The 22,558-nt window shown below is 58.5% G+C and overlaps 1 protein-coding gene across 12 annotated transcripts in view; it reads right to left on the bottom strand.

The window, feature by feature from the left end:
• The window catches only part of TSPOAP1 (TSPO associated protein 1), a 70,094-nt gene extending 64,598 nt beyond the window's left edge, over nt 1–5,496 (bottom strand). For 5 of the 12 annotated variants that reach the window (XM_040612656.1, XM_040612677.1, XM_040612688.1 and 2 more), the window contains exon 1: nt 4,836–5,493. In XM_040612656.1, coding sequence (XP_040468590.1) covers nt 4,836–5,117 — 282 coding nt within the window. In that variant the 5' untranslated portion in view covers nt 5,118–5,493. Of the gene's footprint in view, nt 1–4,835 lie in introns of all 12 variants that reach the window. The other 7 variants (XM_040612630.1, XM_040612639.1, XM_040612666.1 and 4 more) reach the window with 3 other exon arrangements.
• Between the last annotated feature and the right edge of the window lie 17,062 nt (nt 5,497–22,558).

Raw genomic sequence — 22,558 nt, 5'->3', positions numbered from 1 at the left:
CTGAAGAGGCAGATGTGCCACCTTGGAAGATACATCAGGTAGCTAGAGCAGCAGGTGTATGCACAGCTCAGCTTTTGCCTTGATATGTGCTCCCCATTTCCCCCCTACCTGTTGCTGTTTTCCAAATTACTTGCTGTTTCCCAGTGGCCCAAAGCACCTTTTCTGCTTGCGTCAGATTGGCTTAAAGCCTGTTCTAGTTTCCCAGGCTCTGGCATGTTGGAAACGGCATTCCTTGCCCCTGTCACTGAAGCAAGATCTCATCTGAGGCAATCACAGGATTTTGTCCTGAGCTAAGAAGCCCCACTTCTCCAATGGCTTTGACAAGTAGCTAAGAGATGGAGGGAAACATCCCCTCACACCACTCACAAAAGCAGAGCTGGTGTTCAGTGATCAATATGAAAATGTGAATGACAAAACCAGCAGAAGCCTTAAAAACTGATGCCCAAAAGGGTGTTTTCTCAGAACTGCTAAGCAGACGGCTGGGATGCAGAAAGCCGACACTCACAGCAGGGGGAGGGCAACAAGGCTGCCAGCATTGCACATGCCATTTCTCTTCACATTATTCCAGCAGGAAGGAAGACTACAGCCATAGGACTCCCAAACCAAGGAAGCAAAGACATTGGTGAGTCCCCTCACTAAAAATTTACAGAAGGTGAAATTAAGAAGATGATGAGGCAAAAGATGACAGTACAGTAATGGCCAACACCAACATGGTGTGACAGCCCTGTCCCAAAAACAGTTTGTCATCACCAGTCCACAGGAGACAAGGATACAATGAGGCGGCAATGGTTGTTGTCCCTCATCCTCCATGTCCCACACAAGTGAGCTGGCCGAGACATTTGGACATGCCTTTGTACAGAGAGTATGAGCTTACTTAGAAATATAGTTAACAGGAAAATTACCTTCCCCTTCCTACAGCCTCACTTTGCCTTTTCTTCCATTCGTTCCTACAAATAAAGTTGCACTGGCTCTTCATGGCAGGCAGCTATCTGAGGTCGGCCGTACATTCGTAGCACTTGCAGAAAACAGCACTAAGTCATTTCCATGAGGCTAAGCATTGCCAAGACAAGAAAAATTAATTTACTCAGATTTTGAGAAAAATGGAGCAAGATCTTTTATCTATTTGGGATTGCAGGAAATGGTGTCTGTAACAGAAAGAACTGGCTTCGCTGCCCAGGAAGACCTTCTCGCCCTACTACCATCTTTTATTCTGCTGACCTATCCTTTCTAGTCAAGGATGCAGCTCTATGCACCCTCAGACATTAAACGAATAGTTTTCCATCTTGGCCAATGAAAAATCTGAAGCTCTTGAAAGGCCATTAATTCCTGCAAAAGGCACTGAGCTTATTGTTAAATGCAGCTTGGTCTGAACACTTGACATGGAGGATCTTTACCAGCATTTTATAATTCTCAGTGTTTCTATGCTTTGTTATTAAGCCGCACTGGAAACAGTGGTTCTTTTGTGGGTATTTAAATTCCTGCTGACTGGGGGGCTCCTTGGTTTAAACACTTTCAGTTGGGTTTTTTGATTTATTGAATATCCTCAGCTCCATATGACCTCCAGGGAAGCTGAGGCTTGGCTTTTAAGAAGTTCAGGTCCAAAGCAACCTCTTGAGATTGAGTAGTCATCATGATGGCCAACCCTGAGCACCCTAGCTGTGCTCCTTGCTTGTGCCATTCATGGGATGCCAGAACAGGGATGTGGTCAGCCACTGAGCTCATCCCTTCTGTAAGTGCAGCTGAGGAGGTTGCGGGAAGCGAGCGAATGACCTTGCTCCTCTCCCTTCTTTCAATTTAGGGCACGAGAAGAGAGCCTTCGCTTCAGCAACCTGCCCCCAAACCATCCTGAGTTTCCAGGGCCAAAGCAGATCCCACTGGAACAGCATCCCATAAGAGATGCAGGCAGCTGAGCTCTTGTGGGAAGTGCTCTCAAATCCATCTGACAGCATTGGGGGAACTGTCCAATTACCAGCCAGACTGTGTCTGTGCCACTTTAACCCCATTCTTCCTACACAGACAACATTTTCCTCATTCTCTGATACTCATTATTCTGATCAGGATCCTACACCTGCAGTGCCTGGAGATTCTCAGCAGGAAAGAATTTTTTTTACCTGCTGTGTCCCCACAGAAATTTTGGAAAGCAAGACTGGAGCAATTTCAAAGGCTCAGGACCAAGAATTCCTTTGTGACAGCAAGCCCCCAGGCAGCATTATTCACTGGCAAGATGGTGGGACCCACTACTCTGCAGTGGAGCTAGGAGACCCTGCAGTGCATAGCAGGATGCAGAAGCACACAGCAAACGGCTGGGAAGACATGGGCACAAGTCACAACGAGGGAAATTCCCGCCAGACCTATGGAGAACATTCCTGTCCACGAGAGCGCTGCAGCTTCAGGACAGGGTTAGAGAAGTGGTGGGATCCCAATCAGAATTAGGCCCTGAGCAACCTCTTCCAGCTCTGGAGCCAGCCCTGCTCCAGGCAGGGGCTGGATGGGAGGCTCCAGGTGTGCCCCCCCAACCCACCTCTCCAACTCCAGAGTTCCCTTGCCAGCTCCCAAATGGGAGAAGAGCAGCAGCTCTCCAGCCTCTGCACTCAGGAGGGACCTGAGCAAGAAAGATGAGATTAACTTGACCTACAGACAGCCTTAACATCTGCCCATAGACTGTCCCTGAGGGAATAGCAGAGCAACCGCAGTGGAGGCTGGGACACACGGCAAGAGCTTCATCATAAAATCAACATCTTTAATCAACTTTGTCAGTGATGAGCCCTCAGGAGGCTCTTCCCTGCACTAGGAGATTACTCCCTGGAGGCATCTGTCCTGTTTGCGTAACGGAGCTCTGACATCCCAAGGACGAGCCTCCTAAAGGAAGCCCCGTTCTGGCAGCAGGACACATGGCGTCCATAGCACTTGTCCAGCATGGCCAGGCAGAGCCATGCTTTTGGAGGGGAGCTATGTAAGCATTCTCTTATGCCCAGCTGTAGCACAGCACCTTGCTCCCTAGGAAGTCGGTGTGAGGATGTAGCTTCCACAGCCCAGCAGCACCGGCATTTGCTCTGCCGGGGACAGCAGCGCTGAGCTCCCTCCGGGGTCTGAACTGGAAGCCTTGCACATCACTAGAGGAAACGCTGGATTATTTTTTTTCTAGGAAAAGACAAGTTGACCTTTCTGCAGATCAACATCAATGTTAAGGATGGTACTGCCATGGCACCACCAGTACCACCACAGTAACATCATGATAGTACTGTGGCACTACCACAATGCAGCAGAGCACCACCAGGTACCACAGTACCATTGCTCTGATACCATCATGGCACCATCAGTACCATCAAGTACCACCATAGCACTGCCCTGGTACACTGGTACTATGATGATACCACCATGGTGCTGCACAACCCCTTGGGAGTGGGAAGGGAAATAATAGTCACCCACCAAGCCAGAAGCCTCCAGGATCATGCGGAAACACTCAAAGCAGCCCAAGAACCAAGACAAACTGGATGGCAGGTGCTCACCAGTCACCACCACAGAAACCAAGAGGGGTCCTCAACCCCTCCACCACCTCGTGCACAGCTGGTACATGGGGGACCCACTGCAGGGATCAGCTAGAGCTGGGTGCACGGCCCCCACGCCACAGGATGCTCTTTGGCTGCTGGAGCACCCACAGACACCCCTTTGAACCAGCCACCTGTCCCCCAGCGACTCCCAGCCCCCCCACTTGGGCTCCCCCACCAGGACACTGTGCCTACCTCCTCCCATGCCAGCTGGCTCTCCCAAAGAGAGAGAAGACAGTAAGTTTGGCACAATGGATTCGACTCTTGTGATGGATAGAAAAAAGGTAGGAGCAGAAATCCTTCCCATTCTGCTGCCCCATTTTTGACTGGGGTGCTTCTGGAACAGTCAGGGGCTGCGGTTAGAGGCAGACCAAGGACAGCATGGTTCAATGTGGCCTTTCAAGCCTCACGATAAACAGCCCTTCAAAAGAGACCCACAAGAAACTGTGCTTGAGTGAAACCTCTTCTCTCTTGATGGGTGTCCAGCAGCACCATTTCTCCTGTGGCCAGTCCAGCCTGGTCTTCAGCCAGACTCAGCAGCGCAGCACGGGCTTGCCTTAAAAACCTGCTAAACCCCAATCAGCTCCGCTCAGCTCTTCTCCCCTGTGCTCAAGAACAGGCCAAGAGCTGATTTCTCCCCTGTTTTAAAAGCACTGCAGAGCTACCCCAGACCCCAGGGTATCCCAGGAAGGTGGCTGATTTTACTCATGGGAAAAGAGGGCAAGCTGTCCTAAGCAGGACGAGCTGATGAACTTCTATGACCTGGATCAGGAAGCGAGACTCTGATGGAGCTTTTGGGGCTGTTTTTAGAGAGATGCTGCAAGGGGCCAAGCATTGCATTGCCTCCAGGTGCCCCGGTGCTGCCTGCAGGGACGGGCTCCCCAGCAGTGCCGGTGCCCCAGGCCCTCCTGGGCTACCCTGGGCCGAGAGGGGATGCTCTGGAAGGGGGTGGCAGTGAATCACGTCCCTACAGCTACCTGCAGAGCCATTGATGCTGCCGGAGCGAGGAGACGCCGCAGGAACGGCTCAGCCTCGCTAGTGCAGGGGCTGCGGCTGCACCAGGTGGGCTCTGCCCAGCGCGGGCCCCGGCGGGACCCCCCCGCGGCCGGGCAGCGGCGGCGGCTCCGGCAGCCCCCGGCCCCACGGGGACGGTCCTGCGTGTGGCTCAGCCCCGGCCGAGTGCGGCTGCCCCCCTTACCCCTCGGAGCGCTGCCCCGGCGCCGCTCCCCCCACAAGGCGCCCGGCCGCCCCCCGCCCGCAGCAAGCGCCCCTTCGGCAGCGCCTTACCTGGGGGGGCCCGTCCGCCCGCTCGCCTCCGCGCCCGTCCATCGCTCGCAGCGGCCTAATGAGCTCGGGTGCGGAGCGAACGCGCTGGGGGTCCGGCGGGGGTCTGTGGAGCGGCCCCGGGGCCGCCTCCCGAGGCTGGGCTGCTCCGGCCTCCCCCGGCCCCGGGCCCAGCTGGCAGCTCGCCCTGTCACCGTCGCCCCCCGGGACGTTACGCGTGCCCAGGTCCGGCCAGGCGAAGGCCGCGGGGTCCGCGCTGGGCAAGCCCCGCTCCGGCTCCTGCATGGCTGGGACGGGGCTCTGGGCTCACTCGGTAGCAGCGAAGGCTCCCGGGGGCCGGCACGGAAAACCCGAAGGCATCAGAGCCGCGGCGGCGGGAGCAGCCCGGGCCGCGCTCCCCCCCCGGCGGGGACGGAGGCGGCGGCGGCAGCAGCAGCAGCATCCCTGCGCCGGGGGAGGCTCCATCCCCGCCTGGATCCGCCGGCTCGGCGGGCGGCCGCCGCCCCCCCTACGCGCCGTACAAAGGCTGCCGTCCGCTGCCCGCCGCCCTTAGCCCCCTGCCGCCCCCGGCCCCATGCCCGCCGCCCGCCCGGACCGGGATGACGTAGCGGAGGGGCCGGGGGAGCCGCCAGCCCCTCACCGCGGCTCCAGGCAGCCCCCGGCGCAGACGCTGCCGAGTCATCAATATTAAGCCGGGCCGCGCACCCGGGGGGCCGCGCCGCGCCCCGGGCCGCCAATAGCGGCGGCTGCGCCGGTTTCCATGGCAACGCTGCGGAACCGGGTTTGCTGCTTATTGATGAGGCAGCGGGGGTGTGCGGCAGCGGGGGGACGGGCTGCCCCCCAGCCCCCTGCCCCGCATCACCGCCCCGCATTCCGGGGCCGGGGTCCCTCAGAGCCCCGCACCCCCGCCGGGATGGAGGTTTGGGGGCAGCACCGGCAAGCCCGCTCCCGGGCGGGGCAGCGGGTGTTTGCCCTCCCCCCCACCCCCCACCCCCGATGGTGGGGCACAAGCAGGGGCGCTGAGCTCTGCCCGGGGATGCTCCCACAGCGTCCCTCCGCACCGCCAGGGCGTGCTGGGAACGGCCCGCTGCCCTGCCTGCAGCCTGCCCGGGGTAGGGGCTGCGGGGCGAGAGGCGGGGGAGGGTGGGAGCAGGGAGGGCTGGGGGGCGTGATGTGATGCAGGGAGACCGGAGTTCGCAGCGCTAAGGCTGTAGCAGAGCGGGGCACTGCCATCTCTGAGCGCACACACAAAGCGGGCAGACTCGTGCTCCCTCTGCCTACTACCCGTCTCGCGGTGTCTTTGATGAAGATCACCTCATTCATCAGGCTGCGCGGCTTTAGGGATGCTCAGGGGAAAGCCACCTAATCACCCTGAGGGACATCTGCCTGTCCTTGCTCCCCAGCCCTGTTCAAAGCTCGCCCGGTGCAGCGCAAGGGTTAATGATCCCAGAACCAGCAGGGGTGGCACAGACCCTGTACCACTGATGAGCAGCTGGGGATGGGTCCTGCCTCCCCACCTCCTCTGTGTGGCAACAACTCCCGGTCCCCTGCGGGGTGGGGACAGCAGCTGGCATTCCACAGCGTCGCTGCCTTTGTGGTCCTGGCTCCTGCACCTGCTCCGCGCCTCTGCCCTGTGCAGGATGTCTTTGGTGCCCCTTTCAGACACCACTTTGTGAGCACCTCCTTTGAAAGCCCCATCAGCACATCCAGATGTGTACTGCGCAGATGTGTCAGCTCTTGAAATGAATGCCGTTGGCTATGTGTCATCTCTGCCTGAGCAGAGACAGCACAGGCAAATTGCCACTAAGACAGTTATTTCTCACTGCTGACTGCAAAGGGTGTAGATGACCCACTTAGATGAAGTCCTGCGCTGTGGGGAGCTACCACCAGGTCCGACAGTCTCAGATCTCCCAGCATGCAGGAGCCTGCCATTCCACCCCAGTCCCAGATCTCTGAGCCATCTGATTTTAAGGAGCTGTGTGTGTGTGCGGTAAGGGGAAGCCCCAAGCTGGGGATGAGGAGCAAACGCAGCCAACAGAGCAGGGGCAAGATTCCAGACAATTGATCCCACCTGTCTGCACTTTCTGGTACTTGTGTGCCTTCAAAACAGCAGCTTAAGTGACCTCCTCCAGGAACAGCTCAGGATGAGTCCCACCATCTCCCGCTGCTGGGATCCCCCCTGTTCCCTGCCCATGACCATTTCCCCCTGGGGAGACACCAGGCAGGATCTCCAGGTGCTGCACAAGCATGGAACAAGGCCCAGGCACCACACAGTTCGCTGACAAGACAGAACAAGCTCGTTTAATTAGCAGGAGGCAAGAGCCAGCAGTGGGAAAGGAAAAGCACCACTGATAAGATCGTGTGGTTGCGAGCAGCACGCATGCCGCTCACAGCACAGCCTCCTTGGAAACCCTGCTCCAACACATCTTGCTTTGCACTTCCACTGCCACGTGCTGCTTAGGGTCTCCGCTTATCTTGTCTGGGACGTGCTGCCACCACCCTCGCCAGACAGCTTTCTGCTTCTCCTGCTCACCAGTGCCAGACCTGTGCAGCTCCATGGCACTCCCAGGACCTGCTACCATGGAGAAAGAGGGGCCAGGGACAGCCTCCTGGGCCAGCTCAAGTTCAGCGCTGGATCTCCCACACTGAAGACCCTGGATAGGGTGTCTGCACACACTTGTCACCAGCCCTGGGGAGGTGATGTTCCCCAGGGCCCTGCACTTGGGAAGCTGGAGATGATCTTTCATGCCTTGGCCAGCCTACAGCTATTCAGCCAGCTGGATAAGTCATGGCTACAGACCATCCTTAGGAGATAAAAGAAATTAATCTGGCCTATTAAGCAAAGATTCAGTAGCTCAGGAGCTCCCTGAGCTGCAAGTCAATGAAGTCTTCATGAGAGCTATGGGGATGGGGTGCTAACAGGCACCCTGGTCCTCAAGTCTCCCAGGGATCTGCTGCAGGGCTGCAGCTCCTGTAGAGGAAAAGGGCCAAAGCACTTCCTAGAAAGACCCTTGAAGCTCTCCCAGGACAGGGGGAACCACAGGATCGGGGGGGGGAAAAAAAAAAAAAAAAAAAAAAGAAAGATGTTGATATAGAGCAACCAATGAAAAATGAGTGATACTGGAGGGCTCAAGTTCAGCAGCTCAGTTCTGGGGAGATGAAAAAGGATCCCAGCAGAGCCTTCCAGCAGCACCCCATTGCTCTCCAAAAGCCTCCAAGGAGCCAGGCCTGCACCCAGCAGGGCAGGAACAGGGGTACAGTACATGGTCCCCATGGCCTCTTGCCTTCTTCTGTAGGGGAGCACCAAAGATTGGGCGGTTCCACAGTGGACAACAACTGAGAAGCCAAGTGTGACCCTAGCACTCATAGGCCCCTCAAAATACGGGGAGCCATCCCACAGTTTTTGAGCAGGACACTGATGACAGGATCCCTTGGCAACCAGACAAGGTAAGATGAACCAGGACCAGGGAGCCCAGCCAGGAGCAAGAAGAGGCAAAGCCAGGGCTACAGACAAGGCTATGGCATAGGTGTGGGGTCCATTCGGGGTGCAGGGCCAGAGACTAGCTACCTGCAACATGGACCTGGGGTCTGCCCAGGAGATGTGGCTGGAGATAAAACTTTGAACGATTTAGAGCCAGGGGCCATCGAGGTGCCAAGAACAGAGAGGAGCTTACCTCTGTCAAAACTTGAAGTAGGATTGAAGTCCCAGGGCTGAGTTAAATAATGCTGCTGGCCCAGGGGTGGTGGGTTGGAGGGGATTGGGGGTGCAGGTGAGGCTGTTCAGGGCAATTAAGGCCAATTAGCACCTGTGGGGTGCTGTTGGGCTCTGGAGATGGCATTTGGCAGGGGTTGGGGGGTTTATAGGAGCTCTACTGCAGTTTCAGCTGGGGAAGGAAGCATGAGTGCTTGGGGTTATGCCAGTCCTGGGGGACCTGCACATGGGTGCAGGGACAGTGACATGTGTCAGCACTCACAGGCACCTCCAGATTGAGGTGATTGATGGGTACCAGCCCATTTCTACCTTCTTTCCAGCAGATCCCTGGGGATGGCCCCAGTGAGACAGTCCCTACTGCTCAGCACTGGTGGCTGCAGGAACGTGCAGTGACATGAGCGGGTGCCTGCTCTGCCAGTGGAGTCCTTCAGCTCCCACCATGGACCCGCCCCGTGGCCAGGGAGTTGCACAGCTCCAGGGGGGAGATGCAAGTGGCCATGTTGCTCACATTCACCCTTCCCCCTGATCCTGCCACTCCCAGCAGCACATGGCCGCTGGTGAGACCGTGCTATGGAGCAGCGCAGGGGCTGCACCCTGGTTAAAAATAACCTAGCAGAAAAGGGGATGTGATGGGCTGGCCCTGCTGGGGGGTCACAGTGCAGCCCCAGACATGCTGGCCTGGCACAGCGTGGTGTCTAAATACCATTACATGCACCAAAGCTGGTGCGGGAGAGAGTGGCTCTTACTCCAGACACCAGCAGAACCTGGGTGGGTGGCTGTTAGCACCTAAAGCTCGTCTCCAGAGCTGCCACACACATCACTAGGACAGGCACCCACAGGAGGGGTCCCAGCCACAGCCCCTGCCCTGCTCAGGGCATTTCTGAGTCTGCAGAGCAGCAGGGATGGGGACCGTGCAGCCTGCCCACCTCTGGCACCAAACCAGGGTAGGTAAAGGAGCCGAAGTCCTTCGGAGACCAGGAGCTCACCCCAACAGGGAGAGGGCATGTTTCCGTGTGGGAACCTGCCCAAATGCATTCAGTATGGAGGGAGGGCACTAACAAATGGGGTTGGTTTTTTTTAAAAAAGAAAAAAAGTAGCAGTTTCTGGTTTGCTGCTCTCAGCAAGAGACAAGTTTCCAAACATCTCTCCCAGCAGTGAATGCTGAGTGGCTGTAATATTTCTAACCACAATAGTCTTCCATCAAAAACATACAGTATTTATCCTTCCTAATACTTGAATATTCATTATTAGGAGATGAACTTTCAGAACTTTTGCATGTTAAAAACTTGGGCTTGCTTTTCCTTTCCAGCATGCAGCAAAACGAAAACTGCTCGGGGCAGTCTGCACTGGCTGCTCCAGGGTTTTTTTTAGCCCTTTTTCATTTTTACTGTTTAAAAATTTACCTCCTTGTGACTATGACAACAGTTTTGGTTTGATTTTTTTTTCCTTCCGCATCCCCTTTGAACAGTCACAAAGCCAGGGAACGTGGGAAAGCTGGGACAATGAAGAGAAGCAAAACACCCCAATCCTTTCTGGACAGTCCGGGGAGGGGTCACAGTGAAAGAAAAATACCACAAACTCAGTAAAACCCACAAACACTCCCGAGATCAGCACAAGAAGTTTTACAAAATGTGGAAATACTTGAGCTCAAAAAAGGAAAAAATGTGTATGTTTAACATATTTTTTCTACTATTTTTAGATGCCCTCTCCCACTTGCAGGAGATGGGGAGTCAAAGCCAAGGGTGAAGCTGCTGGAGGGGGTTCGGGACCTGATGTTTGGGGAACAGGGACCCTCCTATGGCCCCTGTATCCCTCCAGCCACCCCACCCCACCCCCGGCCTTTCCTTGGGGGATCTAAAACCAACCCAGCTTCCAAGGACACAGGGGCCATAGGGAGGGTGTTTTCACTCCACGTGGCCTTGCGGCCACAGCTGAGGCTGCCACAGGACATGGCAGCTTTGCAGATGAGCCTTGTGGGGTGAAGGTGACAGCCTCACGTTGATGGGCTCAGATTTGCCAGCTCCTCTTGAGCCATTTCCAGCACCCCCACCCATGGTCCCACCAGAGCTCCCCCAGGGCTTTGAACATGCTCTCCAGCAGTGTGCAAGCTCACGGTGCCTCCCTCTGCAGGGCAACCCCGCTGCTGTGGCCCTGGGCACCACCGTGTCTCTTCCCTGGTTTTGCATTTCCCAGGAATAGAATAAAAAAGTCCACAAGTCAATGCCAAAATTGTTTTATTTAGCAGCCCCTCACCCTGCTGCATCTGGCAATCATTCAGCAGCACAAAGCCATCCAGGAGCCTCCATCTGCCTCCCATGCCTCTCCCCATCACACGTGGCCACCACCACCCAGCTCTTCCAAGGGCTTTGCTACATGGAAAATGAAGATGGCGGGGGGGGTGGGGGGTGGGGGGTGGGGGAGGGGGAAACGGGAATCGGAGGCTTTGCTGCCTACCTGGCCTCCCAGCGTGGCGCTCACTCCAACCCAACAGGCCCCTCCACCGGGCATGTGGGGCATGTGGGGCACTGGGCCGTGTGGCCTCTTCCCCACGTGGCCAGTCCCCAGATGACAGAGGGACAGCGGGACGAGCAGAGCATCTGCAGCCCAGGGGGACGGCAGTGCCCACGGCACGGGCAGCGAGCACGGGCACCATGCGGTCGGCCAGGCACAGCCCAGCCGCTGCTCTCGGACTGGGTGCAACTCGTGATGGGCACGTGGGTCGTGGCGGTGCTCTCTTCTCCGTAGCCCACAGTACACTCATCCATAAAGTAGGAAACACTACACCCTGCAGTGCTGTTTAGTAGTGCTTTCTACTTTATGGGTGACTGCACTGTCTCTCAGTTGGTGTCCTGTCCGGCGTTGCTCTCCTCCAGCGATGTGTTCACGTCCACCCGCGCAGGGCCACCTCCCGCACCCTTTGTGGCCCGGCTATGGGGCCACCTTCAGTGTCAGTATGGCCAGGGACGCAAACTGCAGGGCTGGTCTTGCCCCGGGGACAGACAGCCTCTGCCAGCATCACCTCCCACCTTGAGGAGCCATGCTGGGCATGGGGAACACCCTCATCCCCATGGGGGAGATCCTGCCTTGTGCTCCTTTGTTTCCCTCAAACCCCCATCCTGGGCACAGGGGACATCCTCACCTTGTCCTCCCCATGGGCAAGACCCTACCTCATGCCCCATCATCACACCGTGAGCTCTGTCCTGGGCACAAGGGACATCCTTACTTTGCCCCCAAAGTGGGGATGCCACCTAATACCCCATCCTGGTCAAAGAGGACAGCTTTGACTTGTTCCCAAAGGGAGGACCCCACCTCAGACCACATCCTGGTCACAAAGAACGCAATTGCCTTGTCCCTGCTGGTGGGGACCCCACCTCAAACCCCACCATGCCCTCTCAGACCTCATCCAGGACACAGAGGGCATGTTTGCTTTGCCACCATGAGGAGACCTCCACCTCATACCCCATCCCATTCACAGAGGACCCCTCACCCTGTCCCCACTGCCGAGGTCCCACTTTGAACTCCCTCATTGCCCTTCAAACGCCAACCCAGTCTCAGAGGACCCCCCTTGTCTGTATCCCAAGGGTGGGTTCCCAACTCAAATTCCATCATTGTCCCTCAAATCCCATCTGCATCACAGAGGCCCCCTTGCCACCTAAACGGCACCCTGATCACAGAGGACTATGCCTTATCCCCCCATCCCCACGATGGGGAGCCCACAGCGACCTCCATCCTTGCATTGCCTTGTCCCCATGGTGGAGACCTCACCTAAATGCCACTCTGGTCACAGAGGTCTCTTTTGCCTTGTCCTCATGGTGGGCGTTTATGGCAAATCCCACCCCCGTCACCCTTGAAAAGTCCCAATAGGGGACCCCACCTCATGCCCCTCTACCAAAGACCCTCTTGTCCCATCCCCCTGCCCCTGAGGCCACGGGAGATCCGTGGCCTGGGGCTCCCCGTAGGACCTCACCTCACCCCATCTGCTAGCCCCATGGAGATCCCTCCGATGTCCCCATTGCCTTTCAGGCCATGTGGTGGGGGTCACCCAGAGGTCCCTGTGTCCAAGGCCCCACAGATCCCAATCCCTACAGCCTCACCTCACCTGCTCCACCAGCCTCTGCGTCTAACCGATCCCGTCCCCACTGCCACCAAAAACCCCCTGGGTGGCACTTCTGCTTCGGGCACCGCCCGCCCCCACCCGTCCGCCATCACGGTGCCTCCTCCCCCCGCGCTGCCCTACTGCGCCCCGATCCCTGGCATGGGGAGCACCCCCTTACCTGCCATCGGCCCTCAGCACCCACTGCCCCCCTCGCAGCGGGATCGGGGCCACGGCTGCCAGCACCCCAAAAGACCCCACACTGCTCCTCGAGTGCCACGTGGGCGCCTCAGATGGGTCCCCCCATTACCGGGTCGGGGCATGGATGGCCCATGCCACGTGCTGATGGCCCACGGCGGGTGCTGGTGACCCACATCGGGTGCCAGTGGTGCATGCCAGGTGCTGATGGCCCTCGCCGAGTGCCGGTGGTGCGCGCCAGGTGCCGGTGTGGCAGGGTGCCGTCTGGGGTCTGGGCTGATGGTGGTGGCCGGGGAGCAATGGGCCCCCGTGGAAAGCAGGGCTGCTTTTAACCCCATCCTGCCCACGTGGCCCCGACCACAGGAAGAGCCGTAGCTGCCGAGGAGATAACGGTGCACGGTCCCACCCAGCGCCACCCCGCAGCCCAACCGCAGCCGGCCCAGCCGTGGGGCGAGGGGCGGCCGCCGCGGAGCGCCGGAAGCACCGGGGGCCGTTGCAGAGCAGCCAGTTACGCTCCCCTGAGTTTTGCTGCTGCGAGTGACAAACATGTTTGTGCAAAAAAAAAGAAGAAAAAAACCCATAGGCTGTTTGCACAGGGTGACAGTCACCGAATCCAACTCCCCATGGCTGTGTGGGGGCCGGGGAGGCTGCATGGCTCCACCATGTCCCCTTGCGCCATCCTGGGGGTGGGACCCACGCAGGACCGAGGTGATGCTGAAAATGGAGAGAGCTTATGGAGGAGCCGGCAGCCCGTGGTGAGGGTCTGCAGGATTTAGTGTGCTGCCCAGTGGTGGTAGGGGTGAAACAGGTGGGGACATGGGTGCCAGCAGGCTGCGAGCCCTAACCTGCTCTTTAGGAAACGTGTTGCTCAAGAGACCTCCTGGAGCCTCTCACCCACTCAGTGCTCTGCAACACCAGACTTCCCCCGGTCCCAGGCAGCTCTAACGGCTGATGGGGACATGAGCCCGCCCCAGGGAGAAAACCAGAAGCCGGGTTTGCAGAGTTTGCATGCCAGGGTCGCAATGGCTGTCACTGCCCGATGGCACCGGGGCTGGAGTAGCTGTGGGACTTGGAGCAGGGTGAGTTCACACGGCCAGCACCACGCTGCATGCCAGCAGCACACCCTGCCCCAGTGCTGGGTGAAGGTGTCCATTAAACTACATTAAAAACTAAGAGCTAAATCCCCAAAATTGACTGTAAATTGGACCTCATCTGTCCATACAATGGTTTTCATGCAGCTCTGCAAAAGCCTCTTTTTTAGGCCAACACGATTGACTCTCTACATTGATAATCTGGACGGAAATGTTAAAAAAACCCTACTGGTGAGGTTTGCAGAAAGCAGGGGAAGAGTGAAGACAAAAATAACCAAGCAGCAGCATACTCAGAAGTGATTTGACTTGAGCAGCACATGCGCTGATGGCAACAGGTTAGAAGGGGCCTTGGTGGAGAGGGAATTGGTTGGGAAAGTCTTTCCGAACTGAGGTTGAACTGCTCGCAGAGTTTCACTGGGAAAGAAAAAAAAGAAATGGTTGGAGCGAACCTGTCCACTTCCCCATCCAGTCCTGTTCCCATGCCCGCGACCCCCAGAGGGCTGCCCTGTCTCCCACTCTTCACTGGCCCTGTGCCCATCTCCATCCCTCATGGTCACGGAGCTGGGGACAGTGTGCTCCCCATGCTGAGAAGAATTTCAACAAGGAAGTCCAAACAGCCATTGGTGATGTCTCCACAGGGTCCATTTGGCAGCTGACACAGCTCCAACCCCGGGGAGCATCCCTCTGCCTCGCCACAGAGGTATGTGGCGAGCAGCTCCTCGCTGGTGGCAGGGGCCACCACGTGCATGGCTGGTCCCACATGCAGCTGGGCTAAGTGCCTCCTGAGCTCCCCCAGTTAGCCCTCCTGGGACACCTGAAATGTGTGAACATCATTTTGGGGCTGTGAGCAGGTTGTTCCCAATCCAAAGAACCACCCCCCTCCCGAGACAGCACTCAGTGCTCTCAGCCACCTCGGTGCCATGGGATGGTCCCCAGTGGTGATGGGTGCCATCATGCAGGGGACAAAGTTGTGCAGGGCCAAGGAGCCTTTTTGGGGGCAGCCAGAGGGAGCTTTGGTGCCAGAAGTGCCCCTGAGGGACTTTCCCCTCCGCTCCGAGGTCAAGGCCATGTTCCCTGCAGTGTGCCTTGCTCTGAGGACAAGTGGGTCCCAGCCAAACGCGGAGGGCGGGGAGGCAGGGGGTGAAGGTGGGAAGCCAGACCCTCGCGAGAAAAGCTCCGTTAAAGGCCAACTGTGTTGCGAAGTGAGATGAAGATGTTGCCTAAAGGAGGCAGCTGGGAGAGACTGTGCTGGAGGGCAAGATGTTGGGGGAGGGCGAAGCACGTGGCTGGTGTCAGGGGACGCTTTGGGGAGTGCGGCAGGGAAGGAGACGTGCCCTTGAACCCGGGGCTCGCTGGCGGAGCGCTGCCCGCCACCTGCCTGCGCTGCTGTCTGCACCCAGCCGGGTGCCGGTGTGCCGCAGAGCCGTGCGGGAGGGCCATGGGTGCCTTCCTGGCAGGGAAGTGGGGGGAGGTGATGCTTCCTCTTTCCCCGGCTGAGCACAGACAGGGGGATATAACATTTTGCGTGTTCTGAGCTGGTTTCCTTTCGCCAGTAGTAGCCACCCGCTGCCTGTGCTGCCTTGCAGAAAGGAGGAAATCAGCAGATCTGGTTCCTCAGGCTCAGACGAGGAGGTCTGAAAGTCTCCAACTGATGATGAACTTACCACATCCCCTGGCCATTGGTTAATTTTACTGACCAGTGAACAAGGCTGTGGGAACTTCTACCCCAGCCCTTGGCCCCACATTGCTGGTGCTGCTCTGCTCTGCACACCCAGCTAAAACAGTTCCTGAAGGGCTGAGAGCACAGCAGCTTTCTGGGGCTGGGGGAGACTGAAACAGTGGCATTTCCTCCCCTGGGGACCTTGTGAGAACGTCTGGTCCCCAATGCTCCCGAGGCCCCCCTCTGCACCCTGCCCACCTGCTTGCCACCACCCAGGGACTTGCCGATGGACCCCCAGGGTGCCATTGCTCCCTGGGGTGCAGCACCCTGACCTGCCACGGCTCCCTAACCCAAACCATCTCCCACCCTGGCACTGCTCCACTGGCTCTGCCCTCCCCTCAGGGCACCCAGGCTCCAAAACCTGCAGCATCCCCGCGCACCCGGGGCTGCCAGCCCTCTTTTTGCTCCACATTGCCTCGCGGGACATGGGCTGTTGCTTTTCCAGTAACTCTCCCGGTATCGGCAAGCACAGGGCAGTGGGAGCCTGGGGCTTGGGGGACAGCAGCGCAGGGACACAAGCAGGGGGAAGGGCCCTTGTCGGGCCACACAGCCCAGGCGCTGCGACAGCGCCGATAGCGCTTATCGCACCACACAGCGCTTCCCCTCCTCGCTGCGGTCAGGCCGCCTGTGCTGGCCACTGCCTCGGCACGCCCACGGGGCTCTCTGCTGGCCTTCGGCCGCAGGAAGAAGGTCTCACCCAAAGCCTCCACGAAGCCACCCGAGGCCAGTGGGAAAGGGGGTCTGCTAGCCACTGGGGCCACAGCCAGCCAGCAGCATGTCCCAGCCATGGTTCTGCCAGACCCCAACAGGGCCACAGTGCCCTGGGTGGGTCACTGTTAACGCTGAAGCCTAACGACTGCATTCCCGACACAAGGCACCTCTGAGAACAGGGGATGGAGGCACAGGGATGGGTACAGGTGGCTCTGCTTTGCAGTGCGAGGGGTGGCCTCAAAAAACACTCCCGGGAGAGAGGGCTCCAACCTGGCAACGTTCCTGGAGAGTGGGGGAGGGCTGCTGCCGCACCAAAAAAAAAAATCAGGTTACTAAAACCAGCTCCTGAGAGCTTTTTGGGTGGGCAGAGCATTGTCTGCCACTGTCCTGCCGGGCACAAGGAAGAACTGCAGCACCTGTGGCATGGCCGAGTGCCCATCTGCACCCAAAGAGAGGGGCTGCCGTGCCTGCGGGGCGGGGCTTGGGCTGACCCCCGTTTCACCAGCGGGTACCAGGGTGCCGGTCCCGGGTGGGACGTGCTCCCAGCCTGACCCCGCCGCCTGCACCCTGCCTGTCCCTCCGGGAAGCACCGCTGCCGGCGGCTGGGGTTGGAGCGAGGCCGTTATGAGTGAGTCAACTAGAAACTGCTGGGTGAAACAGGCGGCAAGCGGGAGGCAAATGAGGGCGCGAAGGGAAACCTCAAAAAGCCGAAGTGACGCGGCGGGGCGGGCGCAGGGGACGCGCGGGCGAGCGTGGCGCCGCGCTTTGCCCATATATAGGCAAATCGTGGCCCGTCTGCACCAATGGTGGCACGGGACCGTTGACTGGCGCCAGCGGGGCACAAAGTGCCCTGTCATTTTCCATGTCACCTGCTGCAACTGGCCTCGCAGGTGGGGGAAGGGGAGGCCACGGGTCGGGGGCCCCAGTGCCCCCGGAGAGGGTCCCCACGGCACCAGGTGCTGCACAGAGGCAGCATAGATGGATGACTCCTGTTTTCCTCTTTTCCACCTTAATCCAAAGGTTGTGCGAGCTCCTGGGGTGCTCTGCACCAGGGTGCGCCTGTCTGGGATGGAGGATGCTCTGGGACAAAGGCCAGCAGTGACACAGGGAAGGAGGGATGAAAGCCGCCCTGCTGGGCTGTGGTAGGATGGGCTCAGGAGATGTGGGGCTGAGCTCTGTGGTGACGGTCCCTCCTTTCCTAGCAGGCCCTGGACCCCCCAGGACAAGGTGCAGGAAGAGCTGAGCATCTCTGAGGTCCAGAGAGCCCAAGGCAGGGGACAGCCCCCAGGGTTTCCAGGAAGCGTCTCCCCAAACCTGTCATTGATGGCACTTTTCCAGACCAGCCAGGCCCAGCCATGCTGGGAGAGTGGTGTCAAAGCCCACAGCCTGGCCAAGGTGCCGGATCCTGTGGTTCACCAGGGCATGCTGACGCCCTGCCCTATACCGTGCACCTGGGCTGTTTGGGGACCCACTAGAGGAGGTGCGATGTCCTCACCCAGCATGTCCCAGGGCTCTGTTTGGGCACTCAATGGCTCTTCTGCAACTGCCTGCGCAGAAGGACCATTCCCTTGGGGGAAAAAGCCCCTTTCAGCCCAACGGCTGCTGTGGACAGAGCCTGGGTGATGCACATCTGGCCAGGAGGAAGAAGGACAAGTGCCACCCAGGATGCAGCAGGAGATCCAGGAGAGCTGGGGGCAGCGTAGATTCCATCAGGCTCTCAGATTCCTCCTGTGACTTCAGCTGTGGACTCGCTTTGCTATTTGCCCTAAGAAAACATGCCCTCAGCAACCCTAGTGACCTCAGCCATCAGGGTGAGACCCTGCTCTGCCCCATCAACCCTTGTCATCTCCCCTTCTCATGATGCCGAGCTGCCAGAGCAGACCAGGGAGGTGGGAGGTCCCAGCCAAGAGGAGGTTTGGGAACCTCCACAAGCTTCTTGTGTCCCTCCAACCACCTAAACCCCAAGACTGTCAGCAGACCAATGGCTTTAGCGGCGTCCACCATGAAACAGCTTAGGGCCTCTTTGCAGACAGCACTGAGCTTGCAAGGGGTGGCAATACCGTCTTCATGTGCCTTTGGCAAGCCTACTCCAGGAACCGATGGCCCACCAGCCTGTCTCTCCTTCACAAAGCACAGCTTCCTCCTTCCACTGCAGTTCTTAAGGGACAAACACCCAGAGAACCCATCGTACATCAGAGCTCCCCGTTTTCCCTGCAGATCCCCTCAGCAGGGAACATATCCCAGTTCCGTGCCCACCCGCCTCCATCATCAGTGCACCAGAAACCTCTTGGGATGGCACATGTGGCAGCCGTGCCTCTTTTCTGCTATCCTTTGAAAGCTTTTGTAGCTGCCTACACCTCAGAAACCTGCACCCACCCGCTCCGCAGCCTGTCCAAAGGTCAGCCGAAAGCTGTCCATGGACCCCCTCCATGGTGGTGATGTGGTGAGGAGACCACATCAGACACAGTCAGGTGCCTCAGTGGCTACTGCCCGTCGGCCCCGATGCAGAGGTGATGGGCAGGATGGGCCACCATTAACAGCACGCACCGTGGCTTTGCCATCCTTGCTCCAGCAGCGTTTCCCCCTGGCCCTGGGCAGGCAGCACGGGTACCGGGAGGACAGCCCACATTGTCTTCCCCTGCACCTCCACCCTGCCAAGCTTTCCTTGGCCACTTTCCAAGGAAAACAGTTTTAAGTTGGGGGTTGTTTTATGGTTCCCCTCCCCCAGCACCTACCACCAAAAGTCTCTGCACCCCTGTGGTAACCAGCCCTGCTGGGCGCACAGGGAGGGCTGAGAGGCCCCTGGGAAAGTCTGACTCCGTGCCCTGGAAGGCAGTGAGGCAGCATGTGAGAGCTGATTGAGGGTGAAGCAGGCCCGATGCTGCTGCAGCCGCCCCCCAGCAGCACCTCTGCCACGGCATGCAGAGAGCAGCTACGGGAGCAGAACTAGGGGTGCTCGCCCTACCTCAGGCACAGCACCCTTGGGCGCAGCCCAGCGTGCTCTGACATGCTTGCCCTGGCCTGCAGTCCAGCTTGCCCAAGCTACAAGTCAAAGGCCAATGTGAGCCGCTTTCAGCCCTGGGTGGTGGGGTGCAGCGTGGGTGGGCAGGACCTCGTCCCGACCCACAGAGGGGCCCCCCCACAGGTGGGGACAGCTCAGCTGGGCATTTCCCAGCACCGCCGGCAGCTGCTTCGCGTGGAAACACCGTGTGCGCTGCGGTTTTGGAAAGTCACTTTTCTCAGCCAGAGGGAGAGCCGGGGTATCGGTTCTCAAAACCCGCACAAAGAAATCCACTGGCTCGTGCTTCCTGCCAGGGGGTGCCCCGGCCCCCCCACTGCCTGAGAGCTGCCGGGCTGCTTCGGATGCCAAACCTGCAGGATTTTCAGGCCTGGCTGAAATATTTCAGCATCATTTGGTGCAGGGGGAGGAGCTGTCTTAAACTGACTCAGATCTACAGCTCACTGCCCGGTTGACGCTTTCTCTCCTGATTGCAGCCAGGCTGCCACCACACGTTTTTCCTCCAATTTCTTCAACGTGAGAGCTCCCTGCCCTACTTTTCTCAGCAAATAAAGCTCCGCATCCATTTGCTTTCTGCTGATAAAAAGCCTTGGCAGCACCGGGGCTGGAGTCTAACTGAAATGCTCATTTCAGGTGCTTTGCAGAGGTCCAACGCTCAGCTCTGGCAGCCTGGGAGCAATGAATCACTCAGCGGCGTGGGCATGGAGATGCGGTGCGTGTGTGGGCGAGTGGGTGAGCTCGCAGGGAAGCGGCTCGCCGAGCCAGCCTGATTAGAGGCACCAGGCTCTTGAAAGGGCTATGAGCTGCTGCAGGAAGATGAGGCGCAGCTTTCTCTGAAAGGCCACCAGCGTTCAGCCCGTTTGCCTCGCAGTTCTGGCTCTATTGCACTTGCACTGCAGCCCCTGCCTGTCTTAACTCTATGTAACCTGGAGTAGTTGCATTTCCTAGCAAGAGGCGAGCTCCCTGCGGGGTTTACAAGCCCCCTCACCTTCCCTGAGAGGCACAGTAGCAACACACGCAGCTCCCTGGGGACAATTTCCTAAGCAAAGTTCCCAGCCCTGAGCAGTGACTGCTACTGCGAGTGCAGCTCCCCGGGAAGGGAGATGTGAAGCACCGTGCCTGCAGACCCACACCCAGAGCCCAGCCAAACCAGCCCACCCTGCCCAAGGTCCTGTGCAGAGCCCCCTCCTCACCTCTGCACCGTGGGGCCAGGGGACAAGGTGACCCGGGACTGGGGAAGGGGCTCTGACGTGCCTCCGGCACTGGGGCAGCTCCAGCACGGCCGTGCCCGTGCCTGAAGCCGGGGAAGGGGGACCCAACCTGGGAAGCCAGCAGGGAGCGAAGGGCGCTGGGGAATACAGCAGAAGGCGGAGCTGAGCCTCGGGTCCCTCTCGCCCAGGTCGGTCTCCAGCAGCTTCCCCCGGCCCCGCGCAGGCTCCGCGCAGCCCTGCTGCCACCGCGCGGCGCTCGGAGGGCTGGGCACGGCCGGGGCGTCCCTCTCCGTCACCCCAACAGCCTTCCAGCCGGGCTGGAGCCAAAACCTCACTCCCCAGACCCCTCTCCCTCCAAGCGGACAAAGAGCCGCCCATCTCATCCTCCCCGTCCCCCTTCATTCGGAACCTTGTGAGCTCTTGTTAACCTCTGCCCAGGTGCCACTGGCTGCAGCTTTCCTGGACTGTTCTGCAGAGGATGAACACAGCCCGGGGGGTATCCCAGGTCACCCCGTGCCTCCCACAGCACAGCCCGTCTGAAATCGCCTTCCAGGACCCAGAGGTTCACGCCCAAAATGTCTAAATCTGAGCATCCTGCAGAGCCGGTGTCCTGGGCTGCCCAGACAGTCGCACCTCCCTCCCACAGACCTGACACGCTGGGCATTTCCAAGGCACAGCTCCTGCCTGGTCTCTGCAACCAAGCAAGCCTGGAAGATAACTATCAGGTAACTCAAGTGCTTTGGATGTTCACCAGGGATGCGTGAAAATCACAGTCAACAGCCCCCTCCACCCGAGGACATGAGCCTGCTGCTCTAACCCCCAGGCCAGCGCTGAACCACTCTCACCTCTCCCCACAAAAGGCAACCTCCAGCCAGAGGTGCCTGCTGGAGCCCAGAGCCCACCGCCAACTTGGCTTGGTCCTGGTCTGCACTGAGCAAATGCTCTTGACCTCAGCATCATGTCTGCAAGTCCCCAAGAGAGATGCAGTTTAAGATGCCTTTCTCTGCAGCATTTTGTCTCGACTAATGCTGCGGCCCCCACACAGCCCCCCTGTGCTCACAGCAGTCTTCTCCAGCCACACATCTGCTCCAAAAGGCCGCAGGAAGGCATGCTCTGGCTGATGTGCAGTGCTCAGGACTCGTTTGGGGCCAGGTCTACAAACCAGAGTGGGACAGAGAGCGTGCCACCTCCATGCCACCTGACAGTGTCGCTCCCCAACAGTGACACATTCCTTTTGCTGCAGCTTTCATCCCAGATCAAATGCAGTTTCCAGGATGTGTTGAGTTTCCACTATTTGTCTACGGAAAACAAAAACTGAGCATGCTTCACGCAGCTACTGATCTAGGACTCTGCCCTTGGACAAGACACCTTTTTGTGATCAGTGGCTGCTGCTGAACTGGAACAAAACGAAGCGAGAGCCATCAGCTAAGGAGACCAAATCTCTCAGGCGCCCATACGATGCAGATGCTATCTAAGCCGACACTCAGAACAGCCAGACCTACAAATACAAGGCTGAGTGGGTGTTTCCACCCCTGCTGTCCATCCCTCCCCTTAGCAAGCCCAGTGCTGCCTCCCAACCACACCAATGGGCTCATCTAGCTCTGCCTGCCCCGAAGGCCCTCCAAGCCTGCTTCCACAGCCCTTTTACAGGACCCTGCAGGCCCAGGGCGGTGACCTCAGATAACTACCTCTACATGAAATACTTACCATCATCTTATGTCTTCCATCCAGCCATGAGCTGTAAGGTGCAAATCACTAGTCTGCTTGTTCCTACAGCAAGGACACCCCAATTCAGCCAGGGCAGAATCTTCCTTTTGAGGCAGGAATGTGGTCCATGGCATAAGAAGCAACGGCAATCGTGGGCTCCAAACAGCCTGGCAGGCAGGGGGCTGAGTGCAAAACTCCTCACTGCACCACCCACCCCCTGCAGCAGGTGACACTAGTGACCGAGTACATGGATGGACTCAACTC

The sequence above is a fragment of the Falco naumanni genome, chromosome 1 (assembly GCF_017639655.2).
Source record: "Falco naumanni isolate bFalNau1 chromosome 1, bFalNau1.pat, whole genome shotgun sequence".
NCBI classification, from domain to species: Eukaryota; Metazoa; Chordata; class Aves; order Falconiformes; family Falconidae; genus Falco; species Falco naumanni.
Note: the sequence above shows the minus strand (reverse complement) of the source record. Positions and strands in the feature narration are given on the sequence as shown.